The 27,751-nt window shown below is 45.2% G+C and overlaps 1 protein-coding gene and 1 long non-coding RNA gene across 3 annotated transcripts; one reads left to right on the top strand and one right to left on the bottom strand.

The window, feature by feature from the left end:
• Nucleotides 1-5,127: 5,127 nt before the first annotated feature.
• On the bottom strand, nt 5,128-13,527 carry LOC149338230 (uncharacterized). Its single transcript, XR_016283410.1, has 3 exons — nt 13,018-13,527; nt 9,268-10,339; nt 5,128-7,975 (listed from the first exon to the last, which is right to left on the bottom strand). It is a non-coding gene; the product is annotated as an uncharacterized LOC149338230 (long non-coding RNA).
• A 1,883-nt stretch (nt 13,528-15,410) lies between these two features.
• Nucleotides 15,411-27,474, top strand: LOC149338229 (uncharacterized). 2 transcript variants are annotated; one of them, XM_089547554.1, is made up of 7 exons: nt 15,411-15,713; nt 16,470-16,549; nt 17,697-17,880; nt 18,286-18,456; nt 19,580-19,716; nt 22,081-22,306; nt 27,300-27,474. In XM_089547554.1, exons 1-7 carry the CDS (start codon nt 15,527-15,529, stop codon nt 27,434-27,436), a joined length of 1,122 nt encoding a protein of 373 aa, XP_089403680.1. In that variant the 5' UTR covers nt 15,411-15,526; the 3' UTR covers nt 27,437-27,474. The 2 variants fall into 2 exon arrangements, with proteins under 2 accessions (XP_089403680.1, XP_089403681.1); XM_089547555.1 differs by lacking the exon at nt 18,286-18,456.
• The last annotated feature ends 277 nt before the right edge of the window (nt 27,475-27,751 follow it).

The raw sequence follows: 27,751 nt of genomic DNA, 5'->3' as shown, positions 1-27,751 counted from the left end.
GAACCACGATATGAATGGCTGTCACTATCTATACATACAAGACTATTCTGAAAAAGGTCGTGTGTAGAGCACTTCAAGCCATTTCTGGCTACTGAAAATAAATTGCATTTACATATGCAACTACTCTGGCTGACAATTAAACTAAAAATACAAATTTCCCCTTGTCCTGCGCTCGCCCTACACCAATACCGAACATTATCTGAGCAAGTCAGGACCGCATTGCAAAGTACGAGAAGAAGTTGAAAGCTTCATGCCTGCATTGTTACATTTTTATAGAGGGCATTCGTTTCATTGTACAGAACAGCTTCAGCAGTGCAGGCCGGAGCATGTGGGCAGAAGAAGATCATTAGTCGCCTTCCAAGCCTTTCGCCATGCTCCATGTACAACAAAACGGTGGCCATTGCGACGTTGCTGCATACTGTCTACTGTCGTTTAGTGTTTGACGAATTGCCGCCTTATGAGGGTAGATCATAAGAGCAAATAAATGAACTCGCGAAATAAAAAGCAAAGAAGAGAGCTGAAGCTTTGTGGCCCGCATTGGTGCCTTGTTCACCGGGACCATGAATGCTTTTTCTGCCACAACAAGCCTTGCCACATGACATGAAGGAAAAAAATAGAACTTAGGCCGTCAAGTGACATTTTTTGAAATCGAACCTCAGAGCTTCTCCTTGATTCCTCGCCGCCGTCTCAGTGCACATGTGCAGCAGACAGTCTTGCCGGCGAGGAAACTTGGCTGCGACTTTGGCAAACTTTTATCATGAAGCTCGGATAGCGAGGGCCACTACTGAGATTTCATTCCTCCATGCAACACAATACCTATTCCAGGTAAGACCTCCACCTCCTGTGGGAGAATGGGAAGGTAGTCACTCTTTGAATTTCTTTTTTGCCCGGCTGTGCGCTAATGGATTCCCGGTCATCAAGGGACCCATAGCAGCCCCAAAACGTAAGCTGTTTCCTTTTTTTTAAATTTAGCGTGTGTTCTTTTATTTTCTTTTATACTGCATGGCTCAACGTGGCTTAATATCACCATTCGGAAATCCATTATTTTAGCAAGGTAACTGGAACCTTGATCCTATTACATTCTTCCCTCAACGAAGCAGTCCTCTAAAGTTACATGAAATGCTGCCAAATTTACTTCATTCCTATGCGCAGAGTTTTCCGAAAAATTGCCAAAAAGTTATCCTCTGACTCTTCACAGCTGGCCTAAGAAAGCTTCGCCTTCCCCATGCGCACCAGAACCGCTCGTGCTGCTTCAGCCAGCCGATGAATGATTTGAGAGATCCACCGCTCAAGGGATGAAGTAAGAATACTGGTTTTAACCACTGAAACCAGTGCATTCCCTTCTATCCTCAAGAATTAGTAATTTGGTTATTTATTTATTATTTATACATCACTCAATGTCCCCGGGTAGGGGGTTTTACGTGAGGGATGGGCCGCTTCACAGTAGATGTTCGATTGCAGTTCTGAAGTTAGTCGTACTGGAATGGTTCACCGATTCTTCAGGCAGATCATTGCAGTCTTTCGCTGTATGTGGAAAAAAGGAGAAAAGACGCGACGATGTGCGCGCACGCGGGGTTGTACTGATTTTGAATAACTGGTCCGGTATGTTTGAAGGCGAGCGGTGATATGACGTTGTTAGCAATTTGAACGTGATAAAAATTTTCCTACATAATGAGCCTCTACTGGTGACGTTCTAGGGTGCCGGAACATAACTAAGCAGCTGAACACGGCCCTATGACATTTCCCGTGGCCACAATCATCTCCTCGGGAAGTTTTGCGCCTGCAAACACGTCAAAAGATGGCAGTTTGCTCTAAGTTTACTGCTTATTCGTGAATATCACAAATGTACCTGAGTCGCAAAAGGAAGACACGAGAGATTCTGCGATCACCACACTACGATGCTGGCCCCTCTGAACATACCTGACTGTTTCACTTGTGGCGATACACACTGTGGAAGGACAATGCAGTTTGCCAGAGAAAAGCCCACGTTACATAAAAATTCGCGTTACATAAGCTCCCTTTTTTCAGCGAAGTGCATCTTTGTCATTTCTCTGCAGCAGTCGTTCGATTGAGGCCGACTTCAGGTTGTCCTCAGTGTAACTTTAAGTGCGCCACTCTAAATATCCACAAGTTCATTTGGATTTCCCACTTATAGCGCATGGCAAAACGAGGACAGAGAACAAGGAATGACACACTGGGCGATACAAATCGAACCAAAAAGCCGAAGTTTCTACGTTACTGAAGCTTATTTCTTTAAATAGGCTTTTGATCAGTAAACATGGGAGCATATTTCAAGCATTTTCAAAATAATTACACTCAACTTTAGGCCGGAAATTGCCACAGATTAGCAGCCCTGTGCAATTACATTTACAGGGCCTCCCGATTAGGGTAGCGTATATGAAAATTCGGGTTCTCGAGCAGCAAAGAACTGCTGTGCCTAAGTGTGAGAGGCAACCAACTTCTGCTGAGTATTAATCTAAGGCATGTGTTATTGTGGTCGTCCCAAAGGAAATAACAAGCCGCTTTTCCCTGAGCGGAGGTCTTGTGGCTACACGCTGGGCCTCCCTGGCCAGCGCACAGCCGACATCCAGTGGAGACGAAGGGACAAAATCGAGGACGGCGGTCGTCGTAAATTGCCAGCTGACAAGCCCTCGGCGAGGTCCCAGTGTTCGGCACGTTGTTTCAGAGACATCTAACCCCCCCCCCCCCCCCCCCTTCCTCAACCCCGCCTGTGGCTGCAAAAGTTTATGAGCCGCTTGCAACAACTGTGAGTGCGCGGGCACTACCCGCCGGTCTCGCCGTTGTCGGTTTTTGCGGTCCTACCATGGCAGCTTCCCACCATGCCTACTATGGCAGTTCAATAGAAATTGGTTACGGGATGCTGCTCTGAGTATCACAACCCCCTCTAGTGGCCGTACCTGCCACCGAAAGGCAGTGGTACAAGGCTGCACCAAAGTGCCAGGAGTGGTATCAGGACTTGCAGCGCTCTGTGAATTTAATGTAGAGAGTACCTAATTTCGCATTTTGGAGCATTAAATCATTAAATGTATCGCGCTATAACCTTGAGCCGAAGTTTAAGTGTCTCGTCTATTTTTTGTGCGCTGGCACGAAGCCCCCACGCACAGATTTCACTGATATTTGGCTGAAGCCTGCTTTAACTTGAAACCTCAAACAGAAATGAAACAGGAACGGGTGTCCGAATAGCGCTTTTTACGATGTGCTTAGATTTGCTATCACTTGGAATACGAATAGTTTAGCTCATAACCGACTCGAATACGAATGGAATAGTGAGAGAAGCGAATCAGATGCGACTTGAATATTTTCACTCTATTCGCTACTTGTGCGAATATTGAAAGAGCAGTTGTGAGAAAGAGTGAAGCATTGCTCTGGAATTTATAGCTATATCTGCTAAAAAGTACAACACTGATCTCCTTTCGGGTTGCTGCAACACAATGGCAGCGCATTAATTTATCATCGGCAAGTTATGCGCCTAGGAAAAGTACCCTTTACTATCGATAACGAGAGGATATAAACTATAGCTACATCTCAATCCATCAGGGTGATATCTACGTATAAGGCCTGGCTTCAGGCAAAAAGATCGCGTTTGCTAAACCTGCCTGGACGTTGCCGCGCCGCCCGCTGTGTGAGCCCTTGTATTATGGTTATGAAGACACCGCACGTAACTCGAATTTGGCCTAAGTTAAATTGTGCGCCAGTCTCTTCAAAGTCATCCCTTCTTCTGTTTGGTCGCCATATGCCGGTATACAAATGGCTATTAGTTAAATTCTTTAAGAGTTCACGTAGCTACAGTGAAACAGCGACAAGCGGCCTCGGGGAGTGGGAGCAAGGGAACCTGCATGTCACTCGAGACCGTTTCGGCCGACAATGCGAGGGTTAGCCGCGGACCCACTGGGTGGCCAGTCTCAAGGGTGACCTTCCAGGAATCAACACTCCCGGACGATGTGGAACTGGGACTGCCGCCTGCTGCTACCTGGCGCGTACGACTTCAGCGGTGCGCACCTCGCTAGATGCAGGATATCGTGACCATTGACCAACAACGCAGTCTTCAGGACAATGGAAACAAACCTCGAAGAGAGAACCTGCCACCATCTAGTCTCTACTTTGCGCCGTGCTGCTAATCAATGCGAGCAGTTTGCCTCTTTCCACTCGTGTTGCCCGTGTTCTACCTGCTCTCCTTCTTGAACCAAGGCTGGCTGGTGATACCGTGCCTGACCCACGGTGAGACGCAAGAGGTTAAATCTGTGCTAAGAGCGGCATCTACTGTGTACGTAATTGAAGTTGGAAACGTTATGCATGCTGGTTCGCAGAAAGGAAATAAAAAGTAGTTACCATTTTGCTTATTGCAGAGCGCTAGTAAGCTGCCGATATAAGTTATTGGGAGCCTGCCATTCTTTTCACAGTCGTCGATTTTCTTTCTCTTAACGAAGTAATTCTCAAGAGTTACAACGTACAAAGGCAATCTTGTGACAACATTAATAACGTCCGCCAATATGTTGCCGTCCGTGGGGCTGCTCGTAAATTTTAGAAAAAATAACAGAGTACAAACCACTGAGCAATTTTTCGTCTTCCTCGTGCTCACTGATTATTGTGAAATTGGCGCTGTTACACGCATTTTTTGCCGCTTGAGAGGTTCGTTTTGCTATGGCAAGCTGTCTTAACCAAAAATTCACTAACCTTACTTGTTGGTAGAGAAATAACAACCTTACTTCCCAGTTGAAAAATACACCAGGATGGCTTGGTGTGTTCTGGTGTTTCCTAGTGTGAACACCAGCTTCTGTAGTGTGTTCTGATGTTAACACCAGACTGGGCTGGTGTGTTGTAGTGTGCACACCAGATCGTTTTGGTGTGTTGTAACGTGCACACCAGCCCGGTTTGGTGTGTCTTAGTGTGCACACCAGCCCGGTTTGGTGTGTCTTAGTGTGCACACCAGCCCGGTTTGGTGTGTCGTAGTGCGCACACCAGACTGGGCTGGTGTGTTGTAGTGTGCACACCAGACTGGGTTGGTGTGTTGCAGCGTGCACGCCAGACTGGGCTGGTGTGTTGCAGTGTGCACACCAGACTGGTTTGGTGTGCTGCAGCGGGCACACCACAACGGGTTGGCGTGTTGTAGCGTGCACACCAGAAAGCGTTGGTGTGTTCTAGCATGCACACCACACTTGATTGGTGTATTTTGGTACCCACAGCGTGCAGTGTTAGTGTGCTGTAGTGCATACACCAGACTGCATGGGTTGTGGTGTGCACACTGTTTTGGTCGTCAATTGCACTTAAGAGTGGATTGGTTAATTTTGGCATGCAAAACACTTTGAATAGGCATTAAGGTTTGGACACCAATGAACCACATTCTGGCTGACACACACAGGAAGTTAGTGTGCTGTTGTAAACGTATACAACTACACTGCAGTACCTAATTTAGTTTACTTCAGTTTGGGGGCATACACAGCAAAGACAAATATTGGCAGAGTGCATCCATCCTAATCTGGACTTCTTGTCTAACGCGCGTCGCACTGATCACAAAGTGCAGTATAGAACTATACCAACCATTTTTCAGGTAAAGCGAAGGGCAGAAGTGTTCCATGCTTAAGCATTCCCTTACTTTGCTTCACTGGATGTTATGTGCTGATGCCTCAACATACCAATTCAAGCTGAACGTATGCAGCAGAACGTCGCCCTTCTAGATCTAATCGCCTCTATGAAACAATGTTGAGTAGAATGATAATTAAGGTAACCTCCTAACATGTTTTCATAAACATGTGTGAAAATTATATATCAAACATCATAATTCTTTATTTACACTACAAATGAAGCACTATTTTAACAAACCTCAGATAACAAACTAACAATCTCACATAACAAACCAAAACACGTACATTTGAACCTTAGGCCAAATATGGCATATGAAAAATGCGATTACAAGCCACACTCAACTTTAGTAATTACAAACAGGACTACACACTGGACATTAGACAGAATGCTTCTTCTATATACAATGACCTATAACAGTGCAACACAGAGATGCAGAGATGTTTCACAATAATCGAGAACAGCACAAGGAAATAAACTTCAAATGACATATGCAGCAAAAGGTGCACACCTTCCATACAACTGAGGCAAATATTGTCACAGAGTGGTGACTGCAGTACGGAGAGCAAGAAGACAGCGAAAATTGCTTCTAACCGAAACTCTTTTTGTGCTGACTTGCACAAGCAAAGAACTGAATGACTCCGCGGCGGCGTAGCAACAGGCGAACTCTGCGGTCGGACAGAATGCCTGCCGCTCTTGGCCATGCTGAATTTAAAGCTGATAGCGAACTTTCGAGATAAAGCGTGCAAAGTTACTAGAACATTCTGGAATAACGTAGAAGCGGCTCCGCCTGGATGCAATCAATCGAGATAAATCTGGTCGTGTCTTGCATCACAGCCAAAGCAATAAAGCGGCGCACCGGCAACACTGAAGAATAAAGAAACACTACAAAGGTTAACAGAATTTCTCCCCTTTCAAAGAAGCATCGACCCAATGCTTTAAAACATAAGACTACAAGCAAATAAAATGGACTGTGCAAAAAAGAACAGTGTGGGAACAGTGTCCTTCAGCATGCATAATTGGGCTCTAGACGGACAACATAGAAAACTTCTGGTCATACGCAGCATCGCAGGGATTGGCTATAAGCCAATTTAAATTGGTCCCTGGCATCTGTTCCTAATCACTTTCATAGAGATTGGGCACCTTCACAATATGTGACTGGTCGCTCTGTGCCACAAGCACACAAGGTAAAATAACTTTCTGCTCACAAATTAGGCACAACCCAACATCAGTCGGAGGGTGTTCAGCAGTGAACATGAAAGGCATAAAGCTTTTCTCGGTAATTAGTTCTTGGCAGAGTAAGAAGATACTGTTTTCCACTAAAAAGATTTTGATCACTCGCAAGAACTTGCCATCATCTGTTAGAATATATTCAGAGCACGTTTTCTCGGTCCTGTTGTAATTGGCACTATGTACAGTGAACCCTTTAATACGTGCTCTGAGGTATTCACTCATACTGGGCACAGCACCAATGGCATGGCTGATCAAATCCAGAATACGGCATTCAAGACTGCCAGGCTGCAATGGCGAACCTAATACTCCTAACTGGAGCTTATTGCCTTGCTTCCCCGAGATCAGCTTTTGCTGCTTGTTCAGGTAGGGTGGCAGTAGCACCAGACGCTTCAGGGACTTCTGCACCTCTCGCATGATGAAGCGCTCTGCTATTTGATGTGGAACACCTTTCGCTGCAGAAACCAGCTTGAGAATGTCACCATTCCCTCCTTCAAATGGGAAGGTAGAGGTTGCCCACAGTGGCCCAGTCATGCGCACAGATTTTGCAAGGTGCACAAGTTGGTGCACATTGAATGTCAGGGTGTGTTCACCATAGAGAATTGGCATCTGCTCAACAAACTGCACAAGAAGCCTTTCGGCACAAAAAATATCTGTCTCTTCAACACTTGCTTGTAAGAGTAAAAATAAACTCTGTGCAAGAAGGCAGAAATGCGTCAAATATCTCTGCGGGAGCATATTGAAGAGGCAAGGTGCACTGTAATAAAGAAGGCAATATCTCTACTCTGTAGCTTTCCAAAACGAGCGCTCAGTTACCAGCCTTGGCAATCTGGTGAAATTGGTGGCCGAATTTTCAACAGGCGGTCATTCAACTCCCTCACATGATTCCCAATGTGCCAGGCACTTCCTGGTGAACACAGCCAAAGTTCCATTTGGTGCGATGTGACACCTTCCAGTACGCAGTGCATGTAGTCCGGTGGAAAGCCCCACGACAGGTCCAATGTGCTGAGGGTTGCGACGGCTGACGAGCCCTTCATACCATCCACAGGACGGTCTCGCCTGGCTGCAAGTTTCATTGTACTGTACACAGTGTCATGGCATCGCTCGACCATATCTCGCCCTTCCATGATATATTTCAGGGTGCCTGAAAAAAGAAATGACAGATAAATTTGTCATAGTACTATGCATAATAAACAAAGAAATACATGCTAAAGAACAGACAGGAGAGTATGAATGCACATGTAAGTGATGGTTATGAAATGCAACAATAACTTAAACTACATGCAATGTACCACATCTACCTTTAATCAATGCACAAGCCCATTTTACAAAATTAGGCTTTTCATGTTACACTCAGAATATGTAAATGGGCAATAGGTCAACATGTGGAGCTTGCATGCCCTATTTTTCACTGCAGAACCCAACTTCCAAGAGGTAGACCTAGGCTACGGGAGATGCTAATGAAAAGATCTGGATTATTAGGATCACTACGGAATCTGACCTGCACAGTCAATCTTCCTGACCTTTAATGTGCATAGCTTCTGCAGGAAGAGGTACAAAAGTTTACAAGAGTGCTTGTGTAAGATAGAACTTCCAAGTGACAATTTTTTCCATTCTGAATCCATACATGTGCACCACAGGTGACAACTGTGATTCCAGTCTTCACACCTCGTACGTCTTGGATCACCAGACAATAAACTTATCACAAGAGTTTAAACAGACCGCACAGACATTTGCTCACATAATTAACAGCACCCAATCTCCTCGTAGCTAGAAATAAGTGCCCTGTGCATATCTGCACATATTTCTCACAGTAAACACAAAGCTAAATGTGACTGCTCACCAACGCGCAAAATGTCCTTCCTTTGTCATTATGCCTGCTAGAGAGTAAACTAAGCACCCCACAACAGTCTTTTGTTTCAGAATACTTATGAGGAGTTTTAGAAGACCTGTGATCCGTATGGTCGAAAACTGCTATACCCTGGCACTTGTCAGGCTCCATCTCTGGAATATGTGAATAGAAAAATTTCTTTAAAAGACTAAGCAGCAGAGTTACAGCTGTCACAATCAAGCAACTTTGCCATCCTTTTCTCTGCCATTCCATCTTCGAGTCTCTCTCTCCCCCATATCCTTCCCAAGTGAAATTTCTTTCACTGCTTTTATGGGGAAGCACAGATTGTCACGTCATCATCATGGCCCTCCATCACCAAGTTGCTGCAACACCAAGTTGTTTTTGTATTAGAACACAACCTTGTTCAAACTGATATGAACCAGTATTTTTATACCTGGTAACAGTTGACACCAACCACATGGGATACGAGTATGTTGCTTGTTGCATGTGAATGCATTTAAGCAACAAAATTATGTTCTTAGAGCTGTACAGTGTGCAGAAAGCAGAAGAGGCAAAGCTTGTAAGATGACTGAAACAATTCTTACCATCAACAAGCGTTTCTTTTTGAAGGCACCAAGAACAGCCACAGTATTCGTTGTATTGCTTAGCATTCAGCAGTGAAGCGCGAGCTGGCGAGTCAACACAAAAGCACAACACATTCACTGTTGACTGCACAACTTTGCTGGCAAATGACCACGTGAAGCTGCCCATAGTGTGGAATTTCTCAACAAATGTCTTCAAGTAGAGGCGAGTAGGTGGGTGACCTTTGGCAAACCAAATGGCGCCGATGAGGATGTTCTTCCAACGATAGGGAAGAGGGAGCTCATTAAGCGCTACTTGAATTGGCCAGACTGACCCTTTGCTCGACTTAAATCCTGGCGATCCATCGCTGTTAGCGGTAACAGTCAGGTCACTCCAATTCATGTTCCTTTCACGGCGGACCTTTCTGTACAGTTGGCCATCTGTGATATCCTTATAAGCTCCCTGATGAGTTTCAGCTGTCAGTTTCTGGAGGTTTGCGCCAACTATATCCCCAAACTTCTTTAAGAGACACTGTAGCTGATGCTTGAGGTCGACAGTTATGAAAAAGCTTCCTTTTTTTCACCAGCTGTGCCACAGTCATTGTGGCTGCACAATTAGTGCAGTGCTGGAAATCTAGGCCGCAGCTTGATGTCAGGCACTCACACTTTGGGCAGTATGTATGGACTTCCACCATCCTTGATTTGTGCAAATCCCATAACTTCCTAAAGCCATATTTTGTCGATGGGAAGACGTTCTGGCCAAGAAATGCATTCAACAGCTTCAACAAGCTGTCCACTTGTGTCCAAGGAAGGCCAGCAGCAACAACAACAAATGTTAATAATGTTAATACAAGCAGCATCGCCTGCAGGTGGGTAGTGTTCTGTGTGGAAGTCTCGACTCGGAGTTCACTCTGATAAATTCCGACAAGTCTTCATCGGGGTCCTCTAGCACATGGTTGTCAAGCCCATTGGTGTCCTCATCAAGCCTTGGCAGTTGTGCATCAGAAATGCTGTCATCAAGATGCAGGGTTGAAGGCTCATCATCCAAGTTGGGATGACTTGTAGAGGCGTTGTCATGCACCTCATCTTCAGCTTGCTACAAAAAACATTGGAAAGGCTACATCAGCAACAGAAGAAAAAAACATCAGTATCGAAGTGAATGACTGCAACCTGTTCATGTATACCCCGAGTTGGTATCATTCCGCATGAACATCATTCCGATTCCCTTCACATTTTAATATTTTCATCACAGGTTTATGTTTTTTTCTTTATAATGATCCATAAGAGATAGTATACATGGACCACCATGTGACATTGACCTACAATCACTAAATAATTTATAATCGAATTTCGTATCTCACCTGTTTCAGCTTCAACAGTCAAGTAATGGCTACAACGTGAAAGGTCAGTATAAGTCACGTGAGACACAAATAAAAAGTGCAACATAATCACTGCTTCATAATTTTAATTCACTGTGATGCTAAAGACAGCTTGCCGCAAGAGCTGGAATGGCAATGGGTTTGGTGCATGGTTCATGGGAGTTGTGGCGTCCTAAAGCGACCCCGGCTATGAGGGATCCCAAAGTGGAGGGCTCCGGATAATTTCACCCACACCTGGGGTTCTCGAATGTGTACTGACATCGCGCATCACATGAGACTCTAGCATTTCAACTCCACTGAAATGTGATCATAGTGGCTGGGACTTAACCCCCGCTTTTCAAGTCAACAGTCGAGAACCATAACAACTGAGCCACCACACCAGCAGAATCGCAATGAGTGAAGCAGCAGCGATTATATTGCAGCTGTCTTCATGCCTCATGTGACCTATACTGACCTGACATCGTAGCCATCACACTGCTTTTGTAACAGAAGCCGAATCAGGTGAGAGATGAAATTTGATTATTATTTGGCAGCTGTAGCCAGATACCTCATGGTGTTCCATGTATAGTAATGTCTAACGCACCATTACAAACAAGAAAACATAGGCAACCAAAATTTGGTATCTACACTCCTTTAAATTCTATATGGGAAAGTGTTAAAAAGGTAGGACCAAGAGTGAAAGTGCGACAAGCCGCCTTACAGTTCAGCATTGCCAGTTTCGTTGAGTATGATTTCACAACAGTCACACAAGGCAGACAACAACAAGAGATGCTAATATTTTTAAAAAGAGAGTTGCTCAACAGCGGCATGAGCCCATGCATAGAACAAGCATTAGCACAACTGAGTGGGCAGGAAACATAGGCAAATAAAATAATACATTTTCTCATAATACCGCATCTGCCTGGTTCACAGGCAGCTAACCTTAAACTATCAAAAGGGCACACAAGAAACCAAACATGCATTTTCGGGCTCAACTGCCAAGCACCGAAACACATAGTCACCACAGCAAGTCTACGTGCACATATCTATGTGGCTTCGCTTGAATTCAAGAATTGCCTCTGAACACCTCAACATCTACACGAAAATTTAGATTCATTCTGGGGCAAAGGGCAGTAGGGTAGTACATCAGTGTGTGTGCGTGTGCGTGTGCGTGCGTGCGTGCGTGTGTGTGTGTGTGTGTGTGTGTGTGTGTGTGTGTGTGTGTGTGTGTGTGTGTGTGTGTGTGTGTGTGTGTGTGTGTGTGTGTGTGTGTGTGTGTGTGTGTGTGTGTGTGTGTGTGTGTGTGTGTGTGTGTGTGTGTGTAAGGGGGGGGAGGGCAAACCATTTGAACTGTGTACTGCTTGGAGATTTTTTTTTTCTTCGGAAAATTGGGATAAGCAAAGTTTTCCTATGCAAAATTTCAGGCTTGTGGAGGGGGATAGATTGTCCCCTTTCAATGGGTGAGGTGCGTTTCCAGAGTCAGCGCAGAGGCTCATGGAAAAGTCGTCTGCTACAGCTACTTCCAGTTCCAGATTTCTCCCCCTGCTTGCTTGCTTCACGGCAGTCGCTGTGTTATTTCGCTTCTAACACTAATTTATTTCCACTGCAACACCGCTGATTGTATTGCATCATCGCAAGACCAACCAGACGTCGACTCTGTTCTGCTTCGTAGCGTGTACTCGCATGAAGTACAACCACAATAATGTAAACGGTCGGATGCTTCCTATGCGTACGCAGTGGGACGTGTTGAGACGCGCTGCGCGCACGGTTGCATGTATGTGCTAGCCCACTGGCAGCTTTTACACGCTTTGAGGCAAATACATCAATCGTTTGCTAAACTGTGCAAGCTCAGCCTTCGTTGCCTTCGTGATGCAGCAAAAAAAAAACAAATATATAACGACCAACGCGTTAAACTATTTCGCGCACACAGCCGACTGCCGTGCATACACTCGAGAAAACACTCGTACCTTTCGTAATTGTCATTTTCTGCGCTCAGGACGCGTTCATACACAGCACGCGCTGATCTTACGGTGCAATACGCAATGTCGCAGCACAAACAGATTAGCGAATAAACGATGCACGAATACAGGGCATTTGCTATGCAGAAGGCAGTGCATGGGAGAAATTTGTAACCGGAAAAAGCTGGCAGACGATTCTTCCATGGTTGTTTGCATTCACTTCGGAAACACGCCTCACCTATTCACCACTGCCTGTTAAATCCGCCCCCATCCCTCAAATATGCACTCGCCTCGATTCGGTGCGGGCCCCACGACACGCTAGGAACAGGCTTACTTGCATCTGCTCATCGATTTGTTATTTTTTTTCGTAGAAGCCCAAGGTACAGCCCAAGGAGTACGGGGAGAAATTGGGGGGGGTAGCGGGCGTATTTGGAAACGTGCCATGCGCAACGGCTCACCTGTGAAACTTCATTCGACGGTTCCCTTTGCCGCTGGCTCCACACGGTTTGCCGCGGAACTTTCGCTGACGACGCACCGGGCTCAAAATAAGCAATTTACCGTTTTTTAGGAGGCATGCTGCGATAAAGTGCACGGCCTGCTGGTAAAAGAAAGCCTTCGAACCGAGTACCAAAAAGGCGACACAGATTAACAGACGCACTCAACGAAGGCGAGGCACGAAGGAGCGCACCATGGAAAAATAGACTGCGCTATTGGCGCGCGGTCTCGGCCTCCACAGTTACGTAACCATCACGCCGCCGCTTTGCACCACTGAACTCTCAAAACAATACCTTTTTTTTTTCATTAATACAAGCGTAAATGACCGTTTTTCACAGTTCTTCTTTCTTCGCGGTAGATACTGTAGATCTGTGAGCAGGGAAATGTTTTGTCATGCTGTTTCGGTTTCGGTTTTTAACAGCCGAACGATGACTGTACCGTCAAAGTGGCTTATAGGTCAAGAAGCGCGAGACATGAAAAAACTACAATGTAATCTCTGCTTCTACATTCATTGTCATTCCGATTTTTGAAGCAGACTCCATTGTAGCGAAGTAAAACGACTAATCAACGTATCGCAGTTTTTTCATGTCTCCCGTGACCTGTGAACCATAAGCACAGTGCAGACCACGGTGTAAGACAACTGACACAAACAGCACATGCACAGAATAGCAACAGTTATCAGTATCAGTAAGCGCGATATCTGCACTATGAAGGACCAGCTTTAGGCCCCGCTCTTGCCTTGTTAGCTATAAACACACGTTGGCGTCACAGCCATCGCTATAGGCTGTTGAAACCGAAATAGCACGAGAAAGAAATTTGATTATAATTATTTAGCGCTCGTAAGAGAACACCACGGAATAATCCATGTACAGCAATGTCTTGCGCATCATTACAATCAAGACATTGCACACAATTATATGCATATATACTACTGTAACCACCACAGCGGCTTTCCTTTAATTGTAATCAGAGATGTCCATCCCTTTTGCTTCCGCGACCTGTACCATTTATTTTGGCTTCCTTTACTGAGATCTTTGTTTCAGTTGCTGTTAACTGGTAAAAGTGAAGAAATATCATGGGCAGTAAAATTAAGCGACCACAGAAAGATACACCATTTGAGGGGCCTGTAATTTACGAGCGAGGGCTCATTTCACATGCGTATACTTCTTGGATATTTTTCGCCGAAAAAGTGGAGTTCGGCATGGCCTTCCTACGTAATCTTTTTTATTGGCTGGGGGGGGGGGGGGGTTAGAGAGCGCCATATTTCTACTTAAATCATGCCTGAGTTTCTGGGTTTGTCATACGTACGGTTTATTATTCTTAGCTGTTCGCATAAAATGATCGCGAAGCTTTTTTTTTTTTACCAAAGAAGCTTTTCTCAGTCTAACTGAATTATTTCCACTACATTTTGAGTTGCATAATGCGCGCAGTTCCTTTTTATGAGATTTCTATAGCTTCGAATGTGACAGCAAGAACTATATGTGATACATTCTGGTTCATTGCAGCCTATATACTGCTATAATTACTCGATGGTGTGAAGCTGGCAGTGAATTTTTTGCAGTGCCCTACACAGCGGCCTATAAATATGGTCGACGTGTTCATTCTGCGACCACTATTCTCAATATTCGCGCTGGACGTGGCGCTTTGGGCTGCCTGGGATTGAGATTCCGTTATCAGCGTGATTATTTATCTGGAAATCATGCCCATCCACCTGGAAACCGGTCGATTCCAACTAGAATCGCATGTATATCCAGCTGCAAAATGCCATTCACCGGAAATCATGTACATCTGGCATAATTTTTTCTGAAAAATTTACACTTCCAGTTCACCCCATCTCGAACTCTCCCAGTGCCAGGGAGAGAATGTCACTCCAGGAAGAAATTCAACCGAAAAAGTGCTTTTCAAGCTGGAATGGGCGCCCGAGACGAAAGTCCGCCCTGTCTCCATTTTCATCACGAAACACCAGCCGGCAAAGAAGCAATCGCCGAATAAGTGACCAATACATTAAATAGCTTATTTTGCGGTTTGATTTCACCCGAAATCGTGAAGCGGACACACGGGGCGTTGGTGGCCGACAGGAGCGTGTGAAGCTTCTCTCCAAGGTAGACCTTGTTCTGTCTTTCTAGACATTTCCAGATAATGAAGGGAAATGGTGATGATAATGTCATACAGTACCTGTTAACCTAAGATCACAGAAAGAATTAGAGCGAACATATCGTAATATGCTGTTTTGTGCGCGGATAGAAGTCTTACGGAATTCTTTGCGTATCTGACGAGATTACAGCGCCACCCCTAGCAGCCTAAATAATGAGCTATCCGGCAAGCCTAGGCGACGTGGGCGCATCATGGAGGCTCGCGCGTGGATCTCCGTCGTTTGTTTTGGCCAAGTTTTGCCAGCGTTAATCTCCAGTGGGGCTGCCCGGACAAATCAATGGAGTATTACTATAGTGCCTAGAATATATTCTAGGCACTATGGTATTACGTCTACGTGAAATTCTTGGAGACAATGTAAAGAAAATCGCGAAATCTCGTCATGTGAAAGGGTTCCGCCCGGCCGATGTGGACGATTTTAGCGCCGGGGAAATTTACAGCGTATTTTGGGAAGGCGACGAAAGAACCAGTGGAGGGTATTACGACGCCAAAGTACTCCACATGTCAGGTAAGCAGAACGGTCCTGAAGACCCTGATGAAAGTTTTTTTTTTATCCCTGTGCCATGAACCATTGCTGCAAAACATGTCGGCAGGCATATGCCGCCTCTCTGCTCACATGGGTTTGCTCGGGGCACACGATTCAAAACAAAGGGTGCCCTTTCATGTCCTGTGTCAGCGCTGTTTTCCCTTTCATGTTGTCGAATCTGCACCGACTAGACCAACCACACGTTGTGTGCGTTGTTTCTCGAACATTTCTCGCCCTCTTCCAGTTTCTTTTTATCGCTTGTGCGCTCCAAGTGTACTGCATGTTTGATGTACCGAAATCCCGTGCCCATTAATTTGCTGTGGTTTCGGGGAGACGGCACAATGGTTAGACCTGTTTTATTTTTAATTCTGTGTGTTTACATACACTGTAAAGCTTTGCAGTATTTGCCTATCTGGTGTTGCAGGATTATGAAATACACTGCACAGCAATGTCAGCTATTTATATGCTGCATTCCTTGCACTAATGTTGTCTTCTCATCTTTTCCTTGCTTTTAAAAATGTTAGCTGATCAGTACCACCAGGCTGCACATTAATTATGTGGATGCTTGAGAAAAACACTGCAGCGTGCGAGTGTAATTATGTGGACACTGGACACTTGGTGAAAACACAAGCATATGAGTGCGAGCACTGAGATGTATCAGCATGAGTGTTGTGTGGCCTGGTCGTTACTACGAGAAACAAGTGTTCATTCAAATTTATTTCAACAAATTTATTTCAGAGTCCAAAGAAGATATGGACATGTTCTTAGCAGATAAGGCACAGCGTGGAAAACTGAAGCGGCAGGGGCCACCAGAAAATGTGCGTGTTGGAAACTGCATGTTCCGTTCAGGAATTGTCATGTTGGTAGTATGTATACATGGGTTTCATGCGATGTCATGGGTGCCACAATACAGAGTCTAACGGAGAGCTTCTGCAGTGCAGATTGGGGCAGGTAATGAAAAATGGATTAGAAAAATTTGCAGGTGTCTGGTATGCATCTAATCTCAAACATGGCAACAGCTATGATTTCGGTGCAACCCATGTATAAGCAATTTTCATTGATGCCACTGCTGGGCCCTTTGCTATCTCCCTGGTCATTCTGAATATGTTTACTCCTTTTGTATATTTTGTGGAAGTGTTGGCTAGTGTTGAATTATTGAAACATGTGCAAGTCTTAGAGCAAGCAGCATGTTGCCATGCGGGCGCATGTATAATCACAGCCATGGTAAACAGAGCATGCAGTTGTAGGAAAAGCTTATATGTGCTTATATGAGTGATGTAGTGCATTTTTCTGGTATTTGTTTAGTTCAAGCATCTAAACTTGGAAATTCATATACAAAGAATTGTATGATATAGCTGTTTGCTCTGATGTACCATTTAAGTTGCTGTTGTAAAGAGCGACCAAGTAAGAAGCGGCTTTAGCTCAGAGTCGTGAAGGACTTGACATTGACAATGCCAGCTTCAAAGTCACATCGAAGCACTGCTGAATCTTTTCAAGGAGACCTCTGGACAGGAACTTGCTGCAGGTTCTTAGGCTTAGTGCAGTCATATATACAGTCATATGCACTCCTGGCATTGCTATTATTCCTAACATGTATCAGGAGCATGAACTGTCAAGCGCAAAAGCTTGCAGGATCTGCAAAACTGCATTGCTGTGCCATCTGCCATCACAGAGCGTGGTGTTGAGGTTCACATGAGCCTGGATACTATGCTCTGTTATGGCAGACCACGCAGCACTGTTGTTTTGCTTCGCCCCGTCACGCATCACAGATCCTGCAAACTTTTGCGGCCAACAGTACCGTGTTATGGATGAGGAAACGCCTAGTGTACTTGTGGCAAGTGGGTGAATCTCCTTGCAATGGTCAAACAAATGCCAGTATGCTGATTATATACGAAGTGCATGATGACTTGTGCATGATACACATTTGCTGCATTTATATTGGTTATGCCTATGCTTTAATTCTAGTCAACGAAAAAGGCGAAGAAGTTGAGAATGGCTGCGAAAAGAAGTGCCAATGAGGACATTGTGGCACTCAGAGAAAGCAATGCGCTAATAGAGGAGCTGGAAGTCCTCAAGAAAGAAAATTCGAAGCTGTGGCAGTTAAACATGAAGCTGCAGGAGCAGCTTCTGAAATGCCTCTCAGCTCCAGGTTAGTCTTGTATGGCAGTATGCCTACTTCTTAATCTGGATACCGCTTGATACAGCCTGTAAGTTATTACTTTTTTCTTGTAAGCTCCAGTGTGTTAAAAATACACAAGTGCATTATAAAAAGGACTTCTTTTTGGGAAAGCAAGTGTTAAAAATTTTGCATGTTTATTACATTCCTCATTGGTTGTAGAAATGCAGGTTTCCCCTTATTCCATGGCTTTAATGATCCTAACGTCTGCATCACAGTGGAAATGTGAACTTTAGCTGCATATGTTCATGTTCTTAGTGGAGCTTAGATAAATTACCTAAAAAGACCAAAAACAAAAAGATGAGAAAGTATGATGAAACAAGAAAAAATGAACTTGCTAAACGGGAAGCCTAAAACAGCAAACGTTTTTGTCAACAGCTGCTGAAGTGACCAATGTGGCTAGCATTGCAGTCGTTGAGAATGCCGCTGAAGACACCCCTCCAAGGGCGGTGACACCGTTACCACAACAGTGCCACCCCATCCTGTCACTGGAAGGGCCCACGCTGCTGTCATCTGAAGTACCAAAAGCGTGCTTATCAGCTGAGGAAGGTATGGAAAGTCATCAGCAGCACTCCGGAATCATGTATATTATCTGTGCCCTGCCGCGGTGGCTCAGTGATTACGGCGCTCGGCTGCTGACCCAAAAGACGCAGGTTCGATCCCGGCCGCGGCGGCCGAATTTCGATGGAGGAGAAATTCCAGAGGCCCGTGTACTGTGCGATGTCAGTGCACGTTAAAGAGCTCCAGGTGGTCGAAATTTCCGGAGCCCTCCACTACGGCGTCCCTCATAGCCTGAGTTGCCTTGGGCCCCAGTAAACCCCAGTAAACCAATAAACCATGCCCACTATCTGTAATTGCCAGTGAGATTGTTGCAGAGTCCTTAACCTACCACTGGGCACATTTTTTTCAGTTCGCAGCAAGTTTATAGCCCGTTTTTCAAGCTGCAAGGATAACCTAATGACGGAACGAACAGGGAAGGGTATAGAAATGAGGAGCTCGTTACAGCATAAATAGGAAGGTAGCCAACAGTCATTGAAACCAAAGGAAGCATACGAGAATGTTGTTTTTAAATCACTATTCATGACGCTAATGGGAAAATTCATCGGTACGGGCAGCAGCCATGTTGAGAAGGCTTGAAATTAACCTCAGGACAGCGCAGTGCGTGTAACATTAAGAGACAGGAAGAGAGTAATGCGGTAGTATATGGTATGGAGGATAGGTGGTGAATGGTCCATTACTACTTATGAAATAGATTCCAAAAAAAGGTAAACATTGCAGACGAGATTAGGAAATCTGTGGGCTGTAGGATGGCTGTAGCTGGCCCAATACTAAATTGGGGGTCAGTGGGTAGTGCTTTTAACCTGGTTTGGGCATAGGCAGGATGATGTTCACCACCAGAAATAACTGCATTTTGCTTTTCTTTGTTATGCATTAAACGCATGTACTAAGGGGTAGCTAGCTGTCTTGCCATAAGTATGGATAAAATTGATTCCATATTTCATGTCTGCATAACAAAAGAATAATCTACTTATTTATTTGATATGCTTCGAGGCTGAGGGTATTGATTTCAGCGTAAATTGTATGAAATGTTGTTCCTACTGCACTAGTCTGAATTGTGGCTTAATCTCTACTAGGTAAATATCAAGCTTGTGTTGTGCCGTATTGCGTGCAGACATGCCGGCTTTGGAAGGAGGTGAGGCATCTCTGATGTCATCTCCAGAAGTACACCTTCCAGCAGTGCCTGCTGGACCGCCTCCAGCAGAACCACGACCAGTCCAGGGTGTTTGTACTCTGACAGACAGTGGAAAGGTGAAAGCACCTAAATTTCATGTCTTATGAAATGTGACTTTGAGAACTGCTTGCTGTTGCATCAGTGGGGGTAGCATGCACATATATTTATTCACCGGTGTTGAATGTTTAGCAAGTTGATACTTGTCTATACTGGCTATAGCAGCATAAATAAGACGTGGCACCAGCATTCACTTGCATCTGTAAATTTTTATTCAAGGAACACAGATTATAGAATGAAAGAAAAAAAAAGAAACAAAAAAGGTCACCATCCAAATCGAGCAACATTTGTCCTGCTGCGAAAATTTACTAGACGCTCATGAAACGAATTTCACCTCTACATGTAATTGTTATATCTGCCCTTTTATTCCCTTAGGTGATCTCTGGCGTCGCAGTACAATTAACCAACTCCTATAAATACTTGGGTGTAACCTTAAGCCAAGATCTAAGCTGGAATGCGCATGTCACTAACATTCTATCATCAGCTAACAAAACCCTTGGTTTCCTGAAACGTCATTTGCGTCATGCACCGCCAAACGTTAAGCTTCTTGCCTACAAGTCCCTGGTTCGAACAAAACTAGAATATGCATCCCCCATTTGGAGCCCTAACCAAATCTATTTGTTAACATCACTAGAATCGCTACAGAACCGAGCCACTAGATTCATTCATTCATGTTATTCATATGATATCAGCATGTCATCTTTAAAAGCGGAGTTGAGCCTAACAAACCTTGCCTGTCGTCGTCGCATCGCCAGTATGTGTTTATTTCAGAAGTTTTTTTACAGCTCATTGCGTATTCCACCCTACATTAGCCCTCCAGCATGTATTTCACTCCGCCTTGGTCATCCCCTGCAAGTTTCCCGTCCACAGACTCATACCACAACGTTTGCTGCATCATTCTTTCCTCGCTCAGCCAAACACTAGAACGGCCTTCCACACGACGTCGCTGCAACCACCTGTCCATTCTCATTTTTGAATTGTATAACCGCCATATTTAATGAATAACATCTTTGTACACAAAATTTAATTCTATTTGTACCCACCCCTTATGTAATACCCCCTAACTGGGGGTCTTTAAGGTAATAAAGTGAAGTGAAGTGAGGTGAACGGAGTGGATACCAAGAGAAGGCAAGCGTAGCAGGGTGCGGCAGAAAGTTAGGTGGGTGGATGAGATCAAGAAGTTTGCGGGGATACGGTGGCCGCAACTGGCAAAAGGACAGGGTCAATTGGAGAGACATGGGAGAGGCCTTTGCCCTGCAGTGGGCGCAATCAGGCTGATGATGATGCATGTGGGTGTCTTATATTTTGGTGTATGCTTTTCAGCTGTGCACTCTTTCTTAGCATTGTCATGTGTAGTAAACAAGCTAGACGCTTTACAAAATTTGTCTATTAGGCCAGTTGGTTTAGCACACTGAACTTTGAATGCACGAGTAAGGACAGAGGAGAAGTGCTTGTCCCGTTCACTTCTGTCCTTCATCATTACCAGTGCTTTTAAAATTCAGTAAGCTATATGCATTTTATTTTGGTGGTTTAACGACAGGTATATGGGACTAGTTTTGGTCAGGCTTGAACAGTCAGATGCTTATTTCTTGCGGCTTGTGCAGTTACTTTACAGGTTCAGTTTGGTCCACAAAGGTAGCCCATGTAGTATTAATGATCACTAAAATTTTTCCATATGATCATGCTTAGTGCTGCTTTTAAAAAGAGCACTGGCAGCTAGCACATCAATGAGATGTTAGGGGTCAGTGCAGGCTGAGCAGTAGAAGAGCCTGTGTTGCAGCCATGTGCCCCACAATGACAGCAAAAGGGGAGGCATGAGGGTGAAGCATGAGAGGCCAGCTCTGTGTCGGAAGGGTAGCTTGTCTTTGAGGGTGGTCTTTCGCATTGCTTAGTCATCATGACATGTCTTGAGAAGGGCATCTGGTTGCTATAGAAATTTCGTGACCATTCCACTCTACAAGGGGCACCATATCATGTGAAGCACAAACAGCACGGCTTTTTTGTGTGCTGTTCTTTTTTTAGCATTTGTTACTGTGCGCACATACTAATTGGCTATGTCCAGCAAGGTAGAGCCATTTTTCTGAAATTATTTGCCGAAGCATTCCAAACATGAATTGAGATTAGCATTAGCCAGTTGCAAGCACTGCATGCAGTTACCTTTGATACTCCACTGCTGTTAAGAAGTGCCACTAAATGCCCATCGCACTGTTAATGTCCACGCTTAAGTTCTCCAGTTATTTTCAAGTTTTAAATGATTTTGACCTTGGTGCTGTGGCAAGTGCTAACACTGAGTTTTAAGTCAGAATGCACTCGGTAAACAATGATAATTAGTACATTATGTACGTCCCTTTCAGTTCGGCATGCCATTTTTCTTTTTCCTGCAGGTACACCTGGCCAGTGGCCACGAAATATCGAAAGAGGCGTACGATACTCCCATGGCGCTGCCAAAAGATTCACTGTTTGTCAAAAGAGCGGCAACCACATTGTGGTCAACAGAAGTGCTGGCTCAGCGCAGCTTCACAGGAACGCTGTCCAACAGATTCCTGGCAGAGGGTGGGGACAAGGCACCGCAGAAGGCATTGACGGCGCTGAAGGTGGAGACGATAAGGGGTAATTATTGTATTCTACTGGGGTTAGCACATGTGCATATTGTCATATTGAATTAACATATGAAAGGAGGCTATCTCGACCTTGGCAATAGCTCTTGAGAAGGTAATATTTATCAAACACTATTTGACTCATATTAGAATGGATCAATTCATTGCATGGCTTTTGGTTGTGCATGAGAATTCATGTGCAGTTAGCTACTTGACAGGCACAATGAGAAGCATTTGGTAGAGCTAAGAACTTCCTACAGAGCTGAGCTGCTAGATGAGTGTATGACATGAGCACTCCACATCTGTGGCAACAACCAAAGAACATAACTTGTTTTGTGATGCTAAAATAAGCTGTTGTCACATGACAATGTTGAGCTAAAAAGTTAGGTTCTTAAGAGCTGCGCATTTTTAAAACCTTTAAATGTGCACTGAAGAGGAATCAGAACTCGTCTTTTTGCCACGGGAACCCGATCTACACGTTCCAAGCATTCTTAGAAACTTTGAATTATTGCCCTGTGGCGCTGATTTTCCTCATTTAAATGTGATTAATGTCTGGCTCCCGCCTTTTTTTTTTAATTCTCCGCAGTCGGGGAGGAGTCAGCCAACGCATGGAGTGCCTTGCTGACAGTCACATGGCGGCTTTGCTTTCGTTTTTATTTTGCTTTTTTTTACATTTCCGTGGATAAATAGATCTATTCAGAGACTACATACAGTTAAACCTGGATGTAACGAACCTCTATGTAACGAATTCCTGGATTTAACGAAATTTTTGAATTCCCCAACGCTGCCCCCATTGAAGCCCATGTATTTTCGACCTCGATGTAACGAAGACGTTGCGGCAGTTAACCTTGATGTAACGAACTCGCAAAGCTGATCAGTCATTACTTTTCGCACTTTTAAGGAAAATTCGACCAAATAAATGCACTTTATTAGTGAATATTAATATTGTACGGAGCCAACAGCTACGCGAACGCCTGGGATCACCGCGACTGGCCGCGACCAAGCGAACTTAGCAATGATGATGATAGCGACGGCTAGCGCGCGGCTAGCGCCGCCCCGTGGCTAACGTAGCAGCCTGTTCAGGCTTTGCTTGTGTAGCGTGGCACCAGGTGGCATTTGTAGCGGCGGTTGATTTTTTGTTGCATTTTTTATGTATGGATTTGAGGACAAGCACTTTTATTTTGTGATTTCCATTTGTTTCAATGGCTTAGACACAGTTATGTGTAAGAATTCACTTTAAAAGCAACGCTGATGGCCGGTTCTTTCATTACCAGGGCCACGGCCGGTCTCGAGGGGGGCGCGCGCTCTTTAAAGAGCGAGCGCGCCCCCCTCGAGACCGGCCGTGCCAGGGCAAAGGAAGGAGAGGGGGAAAGGAGAACGAGAGGGGCAAGGAGGACGAGACCGACGAGACGACGCGTTGCATTCGCCATTTTGTGTTTGTCCTGCGTCTGCGCTTGTCAGCTGTGCTCTCGTGCTGGTTCGTTGACTTGTTTTGGAGGTGCTAGGCCTACCGTCGGCGTGTAGTCGTGCGTCTCCGCTTGTAACTGCGTCGTCGGTTGGTCGTGATGAGTTCTGCTGCCAGAAAACGAAAAGTTTTGTCTTTCGAAGACAAACTTGCAATTTTAAATGCAGTCGCCGCGGGCGAGAAGAAGAAGGACATTGCCGCCCGTTTCAGCATTCCAGCGAGCACCCTATCAACGATTTTGAGTGCGGAACACAGCATCAGAAACGCAGTGGAGTCGGGAACAAGCTCGAAGAAAAAAAGGCTGAAGACGTCGACATATGCTGATGTGGACAAGGCAGTGTTCACGTGGTTTTTGGACACGCGAGCCAGAAATGTGCCCATTAGTGGCGCGATTTTGCAACAGAAGGCAAAGGACTTTGCGTGTATCTTGGGCCATGACGATTTCAAGGCAAGCAACGGGTGGCTGCAGGGTTTCAAGAGCCGACACGGTGTCGTCGGGAGAGTAATCAGCGGCGAATCTGCCTCCGCAGACAGCGATGCTGCTGCTTCATGGGTGGCTGACAAGCTGCCTGGAATACTTAGTCGCTTCGAGGCGGCCGAGGTCTACAATGCCGACGAGACAGCCCTGTTTTATCAAATGCTTCCGGGCCGCACGCTAGCATTAAAAGGCGATGACTGCCGCGGCGGAAAGCAGAGCAAGCTCCGCATAACGATTCTGCTGTGCGCCAACCTCGACGGCACAGACAAGCGAGTCCCGCTGGTTGTCGGCAAAAGTGCCCGTCCCAGGTGCTTTAAGGGAACGAAGCGTATGCCCGTCAAGTATGTGGCGAACTCCAAGGCGTGGATGACTCGGACAATATTTTCAGAGTGGTTAAAGGAATTTAACCAGGACGTCAAGCGGCAAGGCCGTCAAGTTTGCCTACTGCTGGATAATTGCTCGGCGCACCACGTCGAAGGTCTGCAGCTCTCGAACATCGAACTGCACTACTTCCCGGCCAACTGCACGTCCCTAATCCAACCCCTTGACAAAGGGGTCATTAACAGTTTTAAATGCTGTTACCGACGCCGACTAATCCAGAAGATTCTTCTCGACATCCGGCTGGAACGAGAGATGAAGGTTGATATTTATCAAGCAGTCGAGATGCTTGCTGCCTCCTGGCAAGAGGTCAGGGCAGAGGTTATTAGGAATTGCTTTTTAAAGGCCGGAATAGCAAAAAACGCACAGGCTGGTGCCGATGACGAGGAAGACGTTTCTACTCCGTCCGATGTGGCCGAAGCGTGGAACGAGCTACGCACTAACGGTGGTGTACCCGACGACGTTGAACTGGATGACTTTTTGTTTGCCGACAACGCCGCCGTGGCTACAGAGGAAATGACTGATGCAGCACTAGCTGAAAGCGTGCAAGATGATGGTGGTGATGGTGCTTGCGATGCAGATCCGTGTGACGTGCCTACTGCAAAGGAGGTGATGAACGCAATGGACGTTATGCGCCGTTTCGTCGGCTCGCGCGACGATGAAGGAGCTCTACACGATTTAGCTTCTTTGGAGCGGCGTGTTCTGCCTGCACTTGTGCCGAAGAAGCAGGCAGCAATTACGCAATTTTTCAGTGTAAAAAATATTTGAAGGCTGCCTTCACCGGCCGATCCGTGAAAAAAAAACTCCTCGCCCAACGCCGCCTCTCCTCCTCCCGTTCGCTCAAAGCTGCTTTGGCAGCTTTTTTTTTTTCAACGGTCCCTCTCGGGGCCACCAATCGCGCTTCGGCAGAGCATGCGGGCGTTCCCGCTGCGTCTGACTCGAGTTCCCCTCTCTACACCAAGTCGCCTGTGCGCAGACACATGGTGCAGTCGTTTCGCGCCACGCACTTTCACGTGCGCGGCGACGTAAGAACAGTCGTGTCACGTCATAAAAACAATTGTGATAATGAGGTATAAACAGTGTTGTAGGCATAGTGTTGTGGGCTATTTGATTTCGTTTCTGCATCATTCGTACGAGCCTTCACGCGAAACCTGTATGTAACGAAAACCTGCATGTAACGAAAAATCGGGAGCTTTCTTCAACTTCGTTATATCCAGGTTTAACTGTAGCTGCAAATTAAGCCCACAGAAATAAAAATACGCGTGGACTCTGCTTTCGCCAAACACTCCGTATCGCTCCGCCGATGGCAGAGCGGCAAGCCACCACAGGACTGGTTGAAAGATTAGTCGACTCCTCCCACTGTCTGCGGGGGAATTAAAAAAAAAGCAGGAACCGGGTGTTTAATTCGATTTAAACTAGAGAAACTGACTGCACAGGGAAATAATTCGCAGTTTCTAAGAACGTTCGGAATGTGTAGAACGAGTTCCATCGGTAAAAGTATGAGTTCAGATTCCTCTTTAGTGCACCTTTAATGCAAACGCTGATGGTATCATTCTTATGTATCTTCCTGTCCTTTTTTGTTATTGTTTCATCTTATTGCCTTAACAAAGGCACTAATTATGGGATGGTTTAGCACAAACATATTCTCAGGAAATGTACGCAGTTCGACCTGTTGTACACTTCGCATGCATAGTAATGCAACTGAGCCCTTACTTGGTGTTCTTTGGCTTTGTGTTCAGGACCATACCATGTATGCATGTGCTAGGGCACTGGGCAGTGCCTGCATTCTTACAATTGACAAACGCTTTTTTCTGATGACCTTAGTCATTTTTCTGCTTTACACTTGGCGTGAATATTAAGGCGACATGCTCATTTTGATGATGTCGGCAGTGCAAAGTGTCACAGCAGCTGTCGTGCTTGCAGTATTGGCACTCATGGCCTTTGCACATGCGCAAGATTTGGCAACATAGTTTTGTGCAACCTTTCTAGAGTGGATAAAGTGATTTGTTTACATATCTGCTGAGATTTACCCAGAATCAGAACACCGTGTTGCACTATTACTCATATTAGGCAGAAGTGTTCTAGGCTTAATTCTAGGCTCATTTACAACTTTCTTTCGATGTGCTGTGTGGGTGTTTCGATTAAATTTGCTCACCATTAGTGCTGCACTGTTCTGTTGAGATTGCACATGCTTCTACACTTACTAAGAGCAGAAGGAATGGCATTGTGCATCGTCAGAGCTACAGCTTTGTGCCCTAATTGGGTTACAGGTGTTGAAACATGGACGGTCTCACACCAGGATTTGGCCCTTTTCATGTGTGAATCGAACTATGGGTTCATTTTCTAACCCAATTTTCGCAGCAATGAATGACTCTGCAACATCAACATGGCCCCAAAGCCATACAATTAATTTTTACAAAGAACTAAAGCTGGATGAGGTTGTCCTCTGTGTCCCTTTGATATGATCAGGCGAATGAATTTACTTATCATGTAGCATACTGTTCTTTGTTACAACAAGCCGTGGCGTTACAAGTAGATGCGGCAGTTTTTGTAGTGCTGAGCTAATTGTCAGGCTAAGACTTACTGTATGTCCTGGAAATTGGTTCTACAACAACAATTCTGCCGAAGCCAGAATAATAACAAAGCTTGCGCTATTTTTAACTCTTATGCATGATTTTCTTTCAGTGTTCTTCAGGCATTATGCCCGCAGTCGGGGAGTGACGGACGAAGCAGCCACGAAAGCTGAAAAAAGCATAAGACTGTGGCTATCACAGAAAACTTGCGAACTTCGCCGAAAGAGGCCCGCTGCTTCAAAGAGCTAAGCGAATGAGAATAAATTTTGTTTCTTTTTTCTTTTCTACATGCCCTTGCAATTTCTTTTGGCAATCATACGAATTGAGTATTGGCGTATGCGTGCAAATTTTGTTTCATTTTCTTTCCCTAAAATTTCTATTGGTAAGTGTAAAAATTGAGTGCTGGTGTATGCATGCTGTTATGTGTATCCTAATGCACTGCATCGCTATCAAAGCACATTGAATTTGCGTTTTTCTCACGGCCACTCTGCGTACACACAACTCTTCTCTTTGAGCTCTCCAGTGATAGTGAACAACTGCGCAAGCATTGCAGAAGCTGGTGGT

This window comes from Amblyomma mixtum, chromosome 6, assembly GCF_055824585.1.
Source record: "Amblyomma mixtum isolate Tamu chromosome 6, ASM5582458v1, whole genome shotgun sequence".
NCBI lineage: Eukaryota > Metazoa > Arthropoda > Arachnida > Ixodida > Ixodidae > Amblyomma > Amblyomma mixtum.
Note: the sequence above shows the minus strand (reverse complement) of the source record. Positions and strands in the feature narration are given on the sequence as shown.